Consider the following 17,146-nt stretch of genomic DNA (forward strand, 5'->3'; position numbering starts at 1 on the left):
ATTAAAGCAATGACTTTAGAGGATGATGGGAGCTAGGGAGGGAGAGGGATGCACTATTTGTTCAACAGCATGGGGTGCACAGTTCATGTGTGATTTAGTTGGGGAGTTTAATTAGTCCTTTCTCTCTGGAGAGCCCTGGGTTGTGTTCAGTAGGGTACACTGTAGCAAAACATTTGAAAACATTTTAGTGTTTCTTATTGGAAAAAGTCAGGTAATGTCTCCCTGTTTCAAAACTTTTTCCCGTACTGAACCATAATTCCTGGAACAGTGCTATAAATGTAAATGTGAAGAGAAAATACCTCAGGGCAACCTGGGTCAGGTTGGCACGATAGTGTGAACATTTGTAATGTGCCCCTGGTCCCTAGAAATCACCCCGACAGGAATGTCAAGAGAGGCCAGTTCTTCTTAATACATCTTGATTCTTGCTGACACACACACACACAAAAGGTCATAACACCCATGATCACCATCACACACACACACACACACACACACACACACACACACACACACACACACACACACACACACACACACACACACACACACACACACACACACACACACACACACACACACACACAAAGGTCATAGCACCCATGATCACCATCACTCCGACACACACACACACACACACACACACACACACACACACACACACACACACACACACACACACACACACACACACACACACACACACACACACACACACACAAAGGTCATAGCACCCATGATCACCATCACTCCGACACACACACACACACACACACACACACACACACACACACACACACACACACACACACACACACACACACACACACACACACACACACACACACACAGGCATTGTAAACTATTAGACACATTCACGTCACTTACCCACACCAAAAATGATTAACGTGTTATATATACAGCTTTGGCCAAGAGTCAGGTGTCTAGAGACGGTTGGTTCGTGTTTCACGTCTACATGCCAGGTCAGGAGAGTGGAGAACGGGGGTGGAGGTTAACACAGCGCAGACCCCACCACTAATCGTCTGGACCCCGTCCCACAGGAGCAGCCACTAGAGGCAGGGTGAGACATGAGTAACAGTGTGTGTGGCATTTATAGAGACACATGATAGGCTTACACGAGGACCAGCCCGGAATGACTTTTTTTAAAAACTTGTGGGAAGGGCGGGCTGAGTTGGTGGTGGGGAGATTTGGGGGGTTTTGTGTTTCTTATCCACTTCAGCAGTAGTCGCCAAGCTCTACATTTTGTGGCGGAAGGTGATAACATGTGGCAGACAGTGGAGACAGAGCTGGAAAGAGGTCAAGATGGTGACTGAGATGTGTGTTTAAGATGACGGAGAGCTGAACGATGGGGACAGAAAAAAGGCACAAGAGAGGGATATGTCTCATCTTCACATTTAATAGTTGCATCCAGTCTTACATGCGCAATTGTTTCTCATTAAAAACCACAGAAACAATTCGCCTTCCAATACCCGTTGAACTCTCACTACAAAAAGATCAAACAGATAAAACGTCTTACGGTATTTATGAACGGTTACGCAGAACACATGAAATGTCCTTGGGATAATGATTTACAACACTGAAGGCTCGTATGATTCTGAATAGTTATTTTTTTTCTCACAATGCAACCTTACACATGTTGACCTCAGAACGTTTTCATATCTCTTGACATAATTCACATCTAGTTGTGTTACAGCCTGAATTCAAAATGGATTAAATCGATTTTTTTCTCTCTCACCCATCGACACATAATAAGAGATGACAAATGACAAAGTGAAAACATGTCTTTAGAAACGTTTTTTCAAATGTATTGAAAATGAAAAACAGAAATATCTCATTTACATAAGTATTCACACCCCCGAGTCAGTACTTTGAAAGGTGTATTCATATCCCAGTGTCTGGTGGAAAGCAGACTGAACCAGGCTTTCCTCTTGGATTTTGCCTGTGCTTAGCTCCATTCAGGTTTGCTTTATCCTGAAAAATGACTCAGCCCTTAACGATGACAAGCATACCCATAAGATGTTGCAGCCACCACTAGGCTTGAAAACATGGAGAGTGGTACTCAATAACAGGTTGTATTTGATTTGCCCCAAACATGATAGTTTGTATTCAGGACAAAAATAAATAAAAAAGTTTTACTTTAGTGCCTTTTTTCTGTATAGGCTTCCTTCTTTTCACTCCGATAATTCGGTTCGTATTGTGGATTAACTGCAATGTTGTTGATCCATCCTCAGTTTTCTTCTATCACAGACATTAAACTCCGTAACTGTTTTTAAGTCACCATTGGCCTCATGGTGAAATCCCTGAATGGTTTCCTTTCTCTCCGGCAACTGAGTAGGGAAGGACGCCTGTGTCTTTATGGTGCCTGGGTGTATTGATACGCCATCCAAAATGTAATTAATAACGTCACGATTCAATGTCTGCTTTTCTATAACATTTTTTTATCCATCTACCAATAGGTGGCCTACTTTGCGAGACATCGCTGGTCTTTGTGATTGAATCTGTGTTTGATATTCACTGCTTAACTGAAGGACCATACATATAACTGTATGTGTGGGGTGCAGAGATGAGGCAGTCATTCCAAAATCATGTTCAAAACTATTATTGCAAACAGAGTGAATCCATGCAACTTATTATGTGACTTGTTAAGGCCATGTTTACTCCTGAACTCATTTAGGCTTGCCATAACAAAGAGTTCATTGACTGAAGACATTTCAGCTTTTCGTTTTTTAAATTCATCTGTAAACATTTCGAAAAACATAATTCCACTTTGACATTATGGGCTGTTCTGCTTAGGCCAGTGACAAACATTTTTTTTGCAATCTAATTCATTGTAAACTCAGACTGTAACACAACAAGATCTGGAAAAGTAAAGGGGTGTGAATACTTTCAGAAGGCACTGTACCTGGTTAGTAGCCTAAATGCCGCAGTAAATTGTGCCACTTTACCTCTTCAATATGGTTGACGATGAAATTGCCTGTTCTTTCAGCCAGAGATGTTTTAAGACAGTGCTGCTTTAGTAATTTATGGCCATTTCTATAATATGGTCTCCCACGTACCTGGAGCAGATGGCGCGTCTAACATTTAAAGGGACATTGGACTTCAAAATCAACATTTGTCAGAGGTTTTTAAGACCTCAAAAGTAGTCTAATGTCAGTGTGAGTCGACACATCCCATGCCATTGGTTATGTAGATCAAGCTACACAAATGAATGAAAAAGATAAGCACCACAGCTCTGGAATTTACATGGTCTTTTACATTACTTTTAAATTGCGGATTATAACTGAATCTACAAGACATGATGGCCTGGGACGTAGACTAATCGTGACATTACCTTTGAGGTCTGAAAATGTTTCGATTTTAGAGGGTAATGTCTCTTTGATATATTTATATATACGGTGCATTCGGAAAGTATTCAGACCCCTTGTCTTTTTCCACATTTTGTTACGTTACATCCTTATTCTAAAATGTATTAAATAAAAACATGTACTCATCAATCTACACACAATACCTCATAACGACAAGGCGGAAACAGGTTTTTATACATTTTAGGAAATGTATTAAAATAAAAAATATATTATTTACGTAAGTATTCAGACCCTTTACTATGATACACGAAATTGAACTAAGGAGCATCTTGTTTCCATTGATCATCCTTGAGATGTCTCTACAACTTGATTGGAGTACACCTGTCTTAAATTAATTTGATTAGACATGATTTGGAAAGGCAGAGACCTGTCTATATAAGGTCCCAGAGTTGACAGTGCATGTCAGAGCAAAAACCAAGTCATGAGGTCAAAGGAATTGTCCGTAGAGCTCCGAGACAGCATTGTGTTGAGGCACAGATCTGGGGAAGGGTACCAAAAAAAGGTACCTAAAGGACTCTCACACCATGAGCAACAAGATTCTCTGGTATGATGAAACCAGGTTTGAACTCTTTGGCTTCAATGCCAAGCTTCACGTCTGGAGGAAACCTGGCACCATCCCTACGGTGAAGCATGGTGTTGGCAGCATCATGCTGTGGGAATGTTTTTCAGTTGCAGGGACTGGGAGACTAGTCAGGATCAAGGGAAAGACGAACGGAGCAAAGTACAGAGAGATCCTTGATGAAAACCTGCTCCAGTGCGCTCCGAATCTCTGACTGGGGCGAAGGTTCACCTTCCAACATGACAATGACCCTAAGCACACAGGCAAGACAATGCAGGAGTGGCTTCGGGACAAGTCTCTGAATGTCCTTGAGTGGCCCAGCCAGAGCCCAGACTTGAACCTGATCGAACATCTCTTGAGAAAATAGCTGTGCAGTGACGCTCCCCATCCTACCTGACAGAGCTTGAGAGGATCTGCAGAGAAGAATGGGAGAAACACCCTAAATACAGGTGTGCCAAGCTTGTAGCGTCATACCCAAAAAGACTCAAGGCTGTAATCGCTGCAAAGGTGCTTCAACAAAATACTGAATAAAGAGTCTGAATACTTAGTAAATGTGATATTTCAGGTTTTTTTTGTTTTAATAAATGTAGAAAAAAAAAACTAAAAAACTGTTGTTGCTTTGTCATTGTGGGGTAATGTTTATAGATTGATGGGGGGGGAAACAAGAATGTGATACATTTTAGAATAAGGCTTTAATGTAACAAAATGTGTAAAAAGTCATGGGGTCTGAATACTTCCCGAATGCACTGTATCTGTATATTAAAGGCAGTTGAAAAACGTTACAATATCATGGGATTGTGTATGTATTTACTTAATAGAAACTCTAGAATTTTTGTACTATACTTTCTGTGTATACATCTGAATTCCAATTACTATCTTTAAAAGTATACTCTCTGATAAGACTGTCGATCACAATATCATCAAAGTTTTGTCAAAAATACTTATAAGAAGTAATGTTTACACATTTTTTAAAAACAACTGTAAACAGTTGTTCTTGTTACATTAATTGAATATTATTTTGAATAACTTGAATTTCACACTTGGGGAGATGTTTGAACATGATATTTTTGCTGTCAACTAACACCTTCGATTCTCCCAAGATATGTGTCAGTAGCTGGGCTTCCTTCCAATTGGTGACAGATGTTCAGGTGAGTATTCTAAAATATTCATAAAAACAAATATGTGCATTTTCCCACCAGACATGTTTCCATCAAATGTACTTATTGAAGATAAAAGGCTGTGCGTGATAAAGTAGTGCACATAAAATACATGTTGCTGTTACATTCCCTTGTACCGAATAAAAAACACAAATTAAATGGGTTTCCATCGCATTTTATACTCTACTGATGGTTTTCTCACAACAACAACAAAAAGGTTGCGTATATAGCGTGTTCGCCTACTCTGGTATTGTCACTTGAGCTTGAAGCCACGCACGCGCATTTCGCTGTTGGCTAGAGCGCACCTGTAGCCTACCATTATTATGGACAATAGAGCAACATTATTTTTTATTTGTCAAACGGCAGCCAAGCATCGATTATCAGTTCACCAGAATAAGAATAAGACCCTCAATATTTATTGGAAAGGAGCATCAAGCTCATCACCTTGCACTTTCACCAGCCTGTGAAGTTTGTCATAAATGATTTCATCTGTACCCAAATAGACTGCATGTTTTCCGACGAGTCGTAGTGGGAGGACCACACTACGTGTTATTGCGTGTTTACTCGATATGATTGTTAAAATCGTCTCCACCGACATTTCTCGCATAATCCTACAAAAGAAAGATCCCACCATATTTTGTTTTGTTGACATTTGGAAAGTTTACCCCCCCAAAAACATGTTTCACGCCTGTCATGACATTTAGTTATTCAACATGCATTTTACTCATAAAAATTTGAATGGAAACCTGGTTATCGTAAGTTTTTAATTACTCAGCTTTCATAGGTCAAGAGCAGTATAATGTCCCGTTAATGAGCTCTACTGATTTATGCAAAATAATGAGAGAAAAAAACATTTATGACGAGGAACATCTTCGTAAAATGTAAAACTGCAAGAGACACCATTTCTCAACAACAGTTATAAGACATACAGATAAAGTGCAATACTTCCTTCTCTTCACTAGCTGTCACTTTCATTTTTTGGGGGAAAACACCTTTGCCAGGGGCTGAATGGCAGTGCAAGCAAGAGAAAGAGGATTCCACTCAAAATAAGCATGACCCCTGCACACCCAATACAGGACACTGACCAAGACAGCTCGTGATGCAAAGGCACCGAGTGGTCACTGGCTAGGAAGGAGAGGACCGATTGGTTGAAAACAGTAAGAGACAGGAGCATCAGGAGGCCTAAGAGAGAGAAAGAGAGGGATGAAGAACAAAAGAGAGAGAGATATTAGGGGCTTGGTGTGATGGTGGATGGGATGGTGGAGGTGGTATACAGTATATGACCTTTTCATCATCCACTTCTCAGAGCCTCAGAGTATATCAGGACTATACAGGTGCCATGACTAATGACCTTTGTATCTAATTAGTTAGCTCCCTTGATACTCTTGAACAATGGCTCTATGTTTTTCGTTTAAAACATAATAATAGTGTTGAGTACCAGTAGCTTTGTTTAGTTTCTGCTGCCTGCACAGGTTAAGTCCTAACTCTCTGCAACATGGGTAAGGTCTGAATGGTGTTCTCCTCGCATCCTATCTCCTATCTCCTTCTCAAAACAGATTGGATGACAAAGCCAGAGGTCCTTCCCCTCTGACCTTCTCCTCCAATGGATTTTGAGAAGGAGACGAAGAGAGAGGACACGAGGAGTATGCAATTGAGCATGAGATCTTCCCATGGTCTCATTAGATATGTGACATTTAACCATTGTAGTTATACACTGAGTGTACAAAACATTTTTAACAGTTGAACCCCTACTCCCCCACCCCTTTTGCCCTCAGCACTCGTCGGGATGCTTGCCCATGTTGACTCTAATGCTTCCCACAAGGGATCAATAAGGGATCATCGCTTTTCACCTGGATTCGCCTGGTCAGTCTATGACATGGAAAGAGCAGGTATTCCTAATGTTATGTCAACACAGTGTATAATACCTTGGCTGTCACATGTCTACTCGCTCACCTGACAGAACGAAGCACACCGAAGCAGGCTTGAGGAAGAACGATTCTCCTTTGCTGAGGGCTGTGGTGATGCATATGGCCCCCATGACCATCAGGAACAGACCGAAGAGGGCCATCATGGCTGCCGCCACATTCAGACCTGGGAAGAGAGAAACGGTTATTGTCTTGATACAGGTACATTCCATTATTCATAGTACATTGGCACCAGGTACAATGACATTTTAGTCATTTAGCAGACTCTTATCCAGAGCGCCTTGCAATGAGGGCATTCAACTAAGGTGAGTAAAACAACCACATGTGTGAAACAGTGTTCAAAAATGGCAATTGACAAAAAGGTCAAGGTCATGGCATCCACTTATAATTCTAACAGATATTGGACCTCTGACTAGCCTAGAGGATAATGGGAAGCGTAAAATGTCACACTCCTGACATATGTGGGCGGCAGGGTAGCCTAGTGGTTAGAGCGTTGGACTAGTAACCGGAAGGTTGCAAGCTCAAACCCCTAAGCTGACAAGGTACAAATCTGTCGTTCTACCCCTGGACAGGCAGCTAACCCACTGTTCCTTGGCCGTCATTGAAAATAAGAATTTGTTCTTAACTGATTTGCCTAGTTAAATCAAAATAAATATAGGGCATCATTCCCATTGAAATGAATACAAAACACAGAAGATATTGTTCTTTTGCGCATAATAAATCCAAAGATATTGAATTTGGCCATCAGTGGCCCTCTTAAAACAATATGGTGCACGACACTTCTGGTTTAGAGCTCGAGAAAAAAAAAAAGATTTCACAATTGGTCCCCATAGACTCACGAAGAAACGCTGTCTTGCTGGCTTCAGTGCTGTAACGGAAGAGGAGTGGGTGGAATGCATTACAGACACACTGCAGTCAATGGCTGACCCAGTGAAACATAGACGACAGACTCTAGGAAGAAAGAAAGAGAGTGGGCGGGCAAAGGTGGGTCATAGGTTGAAAGAGGGCAGGGGACAAGCTGACTCACTCTTTTCTGTTGTCTTCTGGAAGATGACGGCATTCTCTCCAGTGGTGTAGAACTTGAAGTAGTTGCAGTGAGATTCTGAAGGAGATGAGGAGAGACGAGGAACTTATTTGAAACGGATGGAGACCTTATCCACTTGCCCGTCACCATAATCTTATTGCGATTCGTACGGCTTGCCGCACACTAGTTGTCGTACATTCGCGCACATTGATGACAATACCAAGGCTGTTATCTCTTCTATACAATTAGTGTCATGACATCTCGTAATCCAATACATGCAGTTGATCCTACATATAGACTACCATACAAATATACTACAGCTCTGCCTTCACTATTATTCTATTTTAGTACAGTATTTGAGAGTAATATGTGTGTTTGTTCAAGGTAAGCATCTATCCCTACAGAATGTAAATGTATATTGCAGTCCATCTGTGACCCAGTCTCCACCTGCATCCAGTGATTGGATTGTGGACACAATGCTAATACCTGATATCTAGCCATATCTAACGGTGGGGGCTATAGCTATGTAATGAAATCATAATTGTCACTTCTGGCCTTGAAATCGTGAGATTTGCCTGAACTTCCCCTTTCAAATCTGTCATAGAAGGGTCCATAGGATTTCTCAAGAGAGCGTTTTGTATAGTTTTGAATGTACGAGTTTGAGTGAACTCTGTCTGGTTTACACAATTTGCCGGTATTCAAAATTTGCCGGTCTGTGATTTCTGATAGTTGGGTTTGTATAGTTTGGAATGAATGAGTTTGAGTTAATGCTGTTTGGTTTACACAAAATCATGTAGGCCTATTCATGCAGCCCCAGAGCAGTCACCTCCTGGCAGTTCAGCCGGCCCACAGCTCTCTCGCTCAGGGTCTATGTCCGCCACCCACAGAGTCCGGGAGCATCCTTTCCACAGCCCGTAGTGAGCCGACAGACACGTCTGGTTGTTGTAGAAGTTCTTGGGCGGGGACAGCTCCACCCAATACTCTGTGCCCAAGCCCAAGACTGTCAATACCACGCCCACGATGGCCACGAAGAACGCCAGCTTGATCTTGCCCTTCTGGACCTCGCTCATGTCCCCTGGGTGTCTCGATGTCAACACGTTTGCCCGGCGCTTAACTCCCATAGCACCAGCCCCAGCCCCTCTGCCACCCATGACACCGGTCAGTCCCAGTAGACCTGCTCCTGGTCCTACGCCCACCCCCGGTGGAACCGGCCTGCCATCCTCTTCGTGCAGAAAGAAGGTGGACCACATAACAGCTTTGCAGATGTTCACGATTGGAGAGAAAAAATGAATATGAATAATGGCTAAAGACAGGTAGAGAGTGCGGGAGACAGGAAATGGGTTTCTATGGTGAAGTGGCAGTGGAGCAATAGAAATTATGATAGACAGGGGTTGTTTTGGCAAGCGGGATGGAGGGAGGGAAACAGGAAGATGTGGGAGGACAGGAGGGAAACAGGAAGATGTGGGAGGACAGGAGGGAAAAAGGACAGGAAAAAAAGGCAAATGGGAATTAGCAGCACTGCTGACTCAGTTTATGAAGCAAATGCTAAAACCCATGATAAAAAAGGATAAATCATGTCTAGGATTATCAGTGCAGAAAATATATTTTGTTTCGTTTTTTTGGGGTGTCGGCACAAATCATTAATTGTAAGTTCGTAACACCAGACATCATAAAAGGTGGTTTGGAAGAAGGATGCAATGATGAGCGGGTCATAATGAAAAAAATGGGTCATAAATTAGAATAGATTTGAAAAAAAGATCAAAAAGAGAGGTAGCTTCTGGGTAGAAGTTGGGAAACAGAGTTATGGAGGAGAAGGCGAAAGCAGAGAGTTTTAACATCAGTAGAAGACAATCTACTGCCTTTTTAAACAATCACAATGTTAATATAAACTAAATGTTAAAACTGCTGTATCCCCCTTATAGTGGCTGATAAAATCCAACATGGCAAATATCATTTTCATCTTGACGGCTACATGATGGACAATTTAATGCTGCACATACTATTTTCCAACTGCATGGTTGCTACATTGACCCTTTCTCACCTTTCGAAGCAAATATTGTGTGCACATATTACATCAGTTACTATCATCAAGTCAAAGTTGTGTTAAAGTCACTTTTTTTTACATGTTTTTATACATCTTAAATTACTATATCTATATTTAGATGTCGACTGAAAGATGGACAACACATTGCTACTGTATCTTACAAAGAAGTCTAAGCAACTAGTACGCTAACTCAAAATAAGGCAATGTTTACACCTCATTACCGTTACCCTCACAGGATATAAAAAATGATTGAAGAGGAAGTTCTGAACAATAAAGATTAAAATTACAGATGCAAAACAGTCCTGTATGATTCAGTCTTGAATACCTCTTTTTGATTGGCCCCTTTTTTTTACAATTTTCGCCTAAAATGACATACCCAAATCAAACTGCCTGTAGCTCAGGCCTTGAAGCCAGGATATGCATATTCCTGATACCATTTGAAAGGAAACACTTTGAAGTTTGTGGAAATGTGAATGGAATGTAGGAGAATAAAACACATTAGATCTGGTAAAAGATAATACAAGAAAAAAACAAGAAAAAGTTGTACCATCTTTGAAAAGCAAGAGAGAGGCCATAATGTATTATTCCAGCCAAGGTGCAATTTAGATATTGGTCACTGGATGGCAGCAGTGTACATGAAAGGTTTCAGACGGATCCAATTGCATATCTGTTAAAACTTTTGTATCAAGACTGCCCAAATGTGCCTCATTTGTTTATTAATAACTTTTCATGTTCAGAACTGTGCACTCTTCTCAAACAATAGCATGGTATTCTCTCACTGTAATAGCTACTGTAAATTAGAGAGTGCAGTTAGATTAGCAATAATTTAAGCTTTCTGCCAATATCAGATATGTCTATGTCCTGGGAAATGTTCTCGTTACTTACAATCTCATGCTAATTTCAGTAGCCTACGTTAGCTCAACCAGGACCCACCAATCTTGAAGTGGTTTTAAAGTGCCTCGCAATATTCCATTCAAATCAACTTATTCCATTTCAATACCTATTGAAATATACAACGTTGTGATCAATAACCCCATTAAATACGCAAAAAAAACGCAAACTCGACCAGCAACAAATGCCGACACCCCAGAGCAACTTTAAAGGCCATCATAAGCATAAGCATAACCAATTCCATTTATTTTTCAATTATGTAATTCAATATCCCTCTACGACGGACCCAAATGAATTTATCTCTACTAATTTTGCTTTACTATACACCCAGTCATGGCCACATTACGAATCATAACAATGATATGAAGAAATTGCTGACCTGTTCGGTGTGCGTGTGGTTCAGTTCGGGAATGAAACAGGGCGAGGCGAAGAGAGGGAGTGCGCGAGAGAGGGGTCGCCGAGGAAGAGAGGAAAGGAGGTATGGGGAGTGGAAAGAGGGTGGAGGCCAAAGTAGTCTTGTGTGAGTGGGTGTGTTTAGTAGCTATGTGGCCACACGCCTATGCCTGTGTATATGTTTGTTTAGACATGCACGTACGGTTGTGCTGGATCTATCTGTCTTTGCTGGCCCCTGTAATATGTATGTGCGAGAATATGGGTCAAGAGTGTGTGGTCTCTATATCTCTGTGTGTATCACTCTATATCACTCTATTTCACTATATCAGTGTCTGTGTGTGCGTGTGTGTGTGTGTGTGTGTGTGTGTGTGTGTGTGTGTGTGTGTGTGTGTGTGTGTGTGTGTGTGTGTGTGTGTGTGTGTGTGTGTGTGTGTGTGTGTGTGTGTGTGTGTGTGTGTGTGTGTGTGTGTGTGTGTGTGTGTGTGTGTGTGTGTGTGCGTGTGTGTGTGTGCTTGGGTGTGTTTTGTGGTGTGTGTGAGAGAGAGACAGAGCGCGCACACGAAATAATTTAGTGTGTGTGTCTCTTCATTCTATTTTTGACAACCACCTGTTAATGACATACATTTTCTTTTACTAGAGACACAGGCCTGCTGATGAGTTTATGTCAGGAAAGGGGGTGAAGGTAGATTCCTGGGGCTTCTGCTAGTACTTTGTAGATTAAAGAATTGTGGCTGCAACACTTCAAATCAGAAACTTTGCATATAGCCTTGGTGTGACGTAGGCTGAGCGAGATCGAGTAATGGCTAGGGGCAAACCATATACTCTGCCTTTTGCTGACACCTTTCAAACCCAGAGTTCATCCATGGTCAATCTGGGTTCGTGTAGGAGACAGTATTGTCTGATTCCAGCTAAGCAGCTGGATTTTCAGGATTTGCTCACAGGGTCTATAACAGTTAGTAGTGACATACCCTTGAGCAAGTTCCAAAGACTTTAAACATGTATTGCTTGAGTCAACTGGAAGCCTATTTTAAAGCTGCTATATGAAGACGCTATGCAAAAGTGAGTGTGAGTTATGTACATTGCCCCAGATAAAGGCGTCCTCTTGGCAGGAAAGAAAAATATGAAATGGAGACATTTTAGAAATGTACTTGATGTCTTCCATTCGAAAGGCAACGTTATTCCAATAGTTTCCCGGGGAGACTTAATAAATGATTGATAAAAACTCCAATTCAAGTCAAATGTAAACGTCCTTTTCTCCTGTATCAGAAAGTTCCATAAAAGATTTGAGCATACCCGTAATTCTTTTACACCTCTGCCGCCCAATGCACAACCTTACACAGTGAGTGCATTGGGATGGCTGTTCGTGCCACTACTGTATGCCGAGCACATGCCATTCAGATCCCATGTCCAGAAGCACATACAGTACACGACATGGGCATAAGGACCGCAACACCACACCACAACTCCCTATCAGGGGGAAAGATTTATGTAGTGAGGTCATACAGGGACTCCAGGGATGACTGTCTCCAAACCTTGCTACACTAACAGACAGGAGGATTGTAGTCAGTTCTAGACCATGTAAACAGGGATCCGTGCATTTCAAAAACAATATACATACTGAATGCACAAATCATTTTTTGTAACAAAAATACATGTCTATAGTGCACTGCTGGTATGTACTTTTGGGCCAACATAATAACAACTTAGACTATGAGAATGCAACGCAGGGGTAGGTGTGACCTCTCTGGGCCAAACAGTGCTTCAACAGGGTTGGTAATTATGCGACTGGAAACATTCATTCGCACAGGGAATTATTCTGCTGGCAGGATGCTGCAGTCAGATGTGCTCAGCATTGTGATAAGTAATGAGAGACACTGGGGGCCCTGTTTGAATACTTCAGAAATGCATCCTTCCTTCCTTGTTTCCTCGAATATCTTTGAAATGCCTCCTTCCTTCCTTGCGTCCTTGAGGTAAGCCCAGATTTAGAAGTGATCTGATAGGTGTAAGCAATGTTATCACCAATCCAACTGATTCAGAGCTCTGATTACTTCAAGACAGGTAGGAAGGAAGGTTGCATTTCTGAAGTACTACAAAAGGGCCCTGGACTGCGAGTTACTAAGATAATGTAGTAGTGAATGATCTCCATAAGATGGCACTACCAGTCAGAGCTTTGTGGGGTGGCCGTGCTGACAAAATGAGCCACCCTGATTTAAAAGGCATGCATGGCGAAGTTTGACTGTGTGATAGGATTAGACCAGTGCGAGATGATTCGTTAGGGACAAAGTTGGGGTTGTGTTGCATTGGAGTGGTACTGAAATCCACCCAAAACCACTCATTCCTGTAATTTAGTGTTATTTAACATTAATACGTGAGGACAATATTTTTGCGTTATAATAAGGTTGGTAGCAACATGGAAAATCCCTGTGGAAATCTGTTGCAGGTCAAGTCGACTACAAAATCCACAATGCAATGCTGTCTCTATGGGCCGACTGGCTAGCTAGCTAGCAAAGCTAGCTACACACAATAATACCAAAGACAATATCAGCATGTAACGCAGTTAGTTAGCTGTAAAATCTCCTAAACAAACTGCACTATCAATTTAGGAGTCTATCTCACCATGTTCAACCTGCAGATGTATGTGCCTCACAGAGTGGTGTCTAACATTCGCAACAGCAGATATACTTTTGAGGAGATGGGAAACGTTGCCCATGCTACGTCAATGGGCAGCATCAGTCCATTCTGGACGATTCTGGGACAAGGAGCCTTCAAGGAGTGAATGGGAGTCTATTGGGTCCTAGCTCAAAAACCGAACATTAGCACGCATTTCATCAACAAGAAGTACAACATTACAAATCTTTTATGAGATGTGGGATAATTAACTTGCTATCTGTAGTATCGTATAGCTTTGGAATCCTGACATTCGTTCCTTTCAGGAAAATAGGCAAATTTCTCGACATATGAGAAGGGATTGCGTAACGATTAGTTTAGCGACCACGTGACGTAGCATGTGAACGTGATTGGTGGACAGTCTGCACGGGTAGGGCGTTATATGTGCCTTCATTCTTTGGATTTATACCTCCTTTCTATATTATCTCTGGCAACGGCACCATGCAATGCACCCTGGACCATAGAGGCAGACAAATAGGTCAAATGTGCTAGACCCTCCGTTAAATTACAAATTTTTGGGGGTAGGAATATCGCAAAAATATTCTAGATTAGGCAACGACCAGTATGGAAATCTGACACCTGGATCGACGTTTTTGCGATCTAGAAGTCATATTCAAATGAACATACAGTGTAGTGAGAGCGACTTTATCACGGTGCTACGTCATACCGGACGGATTTCTGCCTGCTTGAATGCCAATAACTCAGATGCACCTGAAAACATGAAATGACCCAGGGAATCGATAGAACATCCCTCGGAGACGCACAAAAACAATATAACATTCAAAATGGGTTAACCTTTCCGTTAATGCCTTATTTGGCATGTTGGCATGGCATAGTGTTGGGGCAGGAGTTCTTCCTGACATGGGGACCTAACCAGGAAAGACTCAAGTGTTTGTTACACTGATTGTATAAAACATGAGGAACACCTTCCTAATATTGAGTTGCACCCCTTTTTGCCCTCAGAGCAGCCTCAATTTGTCGGGGGAATGGATTCTACAAGGTGTCGAAAGCGTTCCACAGGGATGCTGGACCTTGTTTGATTCCAATATAGTTGTGTCAAGTTGGCCGGATGTCCTATGGGTGGTGCACCATTCCTGATACACACGCTAAACTGTTGAGCCTAAAAACCCAGCAGCGTTGCAGTTCTTGACACAAATCGGTGTCATCTGGCACCTACTACGACGCCCATTCAAAGGCACTTAAATATTTTGTCTTGCTCACTCACCCTCTAAATGGCACTCGTACACAATCCATGTCTCAATTGTCTCAAGGCTTAAAAATCCTTCTTTAACCTGTCTCCTCCCCTTCATCTAAACTGATTGAAGTGGATTTAACAGTTGAAATCAATAAAGGATCATCGTTTTCACCTGGATTCACCTGGTCAGTCTATGTCATGGAAAGAGCAGGTGTTCTTACCATTGTGTATGATCAGTGTATATCTATAGTTATAGCTCGAATGATTGTCTATGGTGTGGTATAAGGGTTTAGCAGTGTATATTCCATTGTGGCGCTCTATGTGTTGTCTGTATGGCAGTGCATCTCCACTCCTCCCTGACTGTGAGGTGCATTATAGCCAGTGGTAATGCTGTGCTTCCTTCTCTCTCTGATTATATTATAGGTCTAGGATGATGCAGAGAGAGATAAGGGGATTGCCACAGGAGGAGCACCTGCCAGTTATGTGCACTGCGAAGAAAGACGATTACTCATCAACCTCCTTGTCTCTCTCTCGATCCTTCTATCACTCGCTTGGTGACATACAAATGAAATTGAAGGTACGCCACACACACACACACACACACACACACACACACACACACACACACACACACACACACACACACACACACACACACACACACACACACACGCCTACGCACAACGCACACACACACACACACACACACACACACACACACACACACACACACACACACACACACACACACACACACACACACACACACACACACACACACACACACACACACACACACACACTAAAGTCTCAGACCATTTCTCTATCAACAATTACATTTAACACACTGTCCTCTCTCACTCATAATATTTCCCCTTCTCAATTTTCTATAAACAAATTTCCACTCCCATATCTCCTGACAAAATTATCATTATCAAGAGACTGACTGTGTGAAAGAGAAATGACAGTATAACGTAAAACAGCAGCATTTCAATGAGTAACCAACCATTGCAAGAGACACAAAATGGCCGCCCAGCTACCAAATAAAGCTTTTTATTTTAGGTGTTGGACTGACCAGTTCAAGAACACCTCCATACTGGGACTGTGCAACAGGAATGGACACCAGTTGAATGCCTGACAGCCTCAAGACACGACAGGACACCTTGCCGGATTGAATGGCTCCAGCCGTTGTACACTGAGGCTAAATTAGGATGACCCTGGATTGCCCCATCACAGGTGGGAACCTGTCACTCAACAGATTGATGAAAGAGGATATGATGCAACCGGCTGAGACCCAGGTCCCTAATTCGCCCTGCGGCCAAATGTATGCAAATGTATTCATAGTGCCGCTGCTTGACCCTGCTGGTAGGCTCTGCTACTTGTTTTCAGTGATAACTTTTTAACTTGATTTAAATACAGAAAAATGCAAACTGAGCCACAGTATAGTGCAAATCCAAATCATAAAAAAATAGTATGTCAAATGATGTGTTATACAGTTCGCGAACAATTTAATCAGTCTTTGGGTGTAACATGAAAACAACTGAAATGAAACCATAAGAAAGTGTGGCAAAGGGAAAAGACCTAGATCAGAACGGGGGCAGGCAGAACATTCACAGCCCTTCTCCTTAATCCTTAGATCATGTTCCTGTTTCTCACAACAGCTCTTCACTCCACTCCTGGTTATAAGAGACAGATTAGCTGGCGACCGTAGCTGGCGACGGTAGATAGAGGATGAGTCATACAGGCAGACAGAGGTAGAACCTAGCTCCCTCTCAACTGGTGGCCCCAGAGAAATGATCAGTTGGCAGTATAACACTTACAGTACATGGTCAGAGGTTGCCACTCATGTTTAGACAAAGTGATGTTCCATGCTCCCCACAATCTTAAAGCCGCAGCGTTACTTAACAG

The 17,146-nt window shown here is 42.1% G+C and overlaps 1 protein-coding gene across 1 annotated transcript; it reads right to left on the reverse strand.

Annotated features, from left to right (window-relative positions):
- Nucleotides 1–1,394: 1,394 nt before the first annotated feature.
- LOC118399042 (voltage-dependent calcium channel gamma-6 subunit-like) lies at nt 1,395–11,513 on the reverse strand. The gene is made up of 5 exons (XM_035794804.2): nt 11,363–11,513; nt 8,875–9,303; nt 8,052–8,126; nt 7,053–7,190; nt 1,395–6,281 (listed from the first exon to the last, which is right to left on the reverse strand). The coding sequence occupies exons 2-5, from the start codon at nt 9,296–9,298 to the stop codon at nt 6,058–6,060; spliced, it is 861 nt and encodes a 286-aa protein (XP_035650697.1). The 5' UTR covers nt 9,299–9,303; nt 11,363–11,513; the 3' UTR covers nt 1,395–6,057.
- Nucleotides 11,514–17,146: the final 5,633 nt, after the last annotated feature.

The sequence above is a fragment of the Oncorhynchus keta genome, chromosome 20, assembly GCF_023373465.1.
Source record: "Oncorhynchus keta strain PuntledgeMale-10-30-2019 chromosome 20, Oket_V2, whole genome shotgun sequence".
Classification (NCBI taxonomy): domain Eukaryota; kingdom Metazoa; phylum Chordata; class Actinopteri; order Salmoniformes; family Salmonidae; genus Oncorhynchus; species Oncorhynchus keta.

What these genes read in the sequence shown, in the direction of transcription:
- LOC118399042 (XM_035794804.2), bottom strand. Translation starts at nt 9,298, where the DNA reads ATGTGGTCCACCTTCTTTCTGCACGAAGAGGATGGCAGGCCGGTTCCA. An exon ending in CCAGAAGACAACAGAAAAGA is followed by an intron (nt 7,191 to 8,051) that starts GTGAGTCAGCTT and finishes CTCTCTTCCCAG; the next exon opens with GTCTGAATGTGGCGGCAGCC. An exon ending in GGTGTGCTTCGTTCTGTCAG is followed by an intron (nt 6,282 to 7,052) that starts GTGAGCGAGTAG and finishes TCTCTCTCTTAG; the next exon opens with GCCTCCTGATGCTCCTGTCT.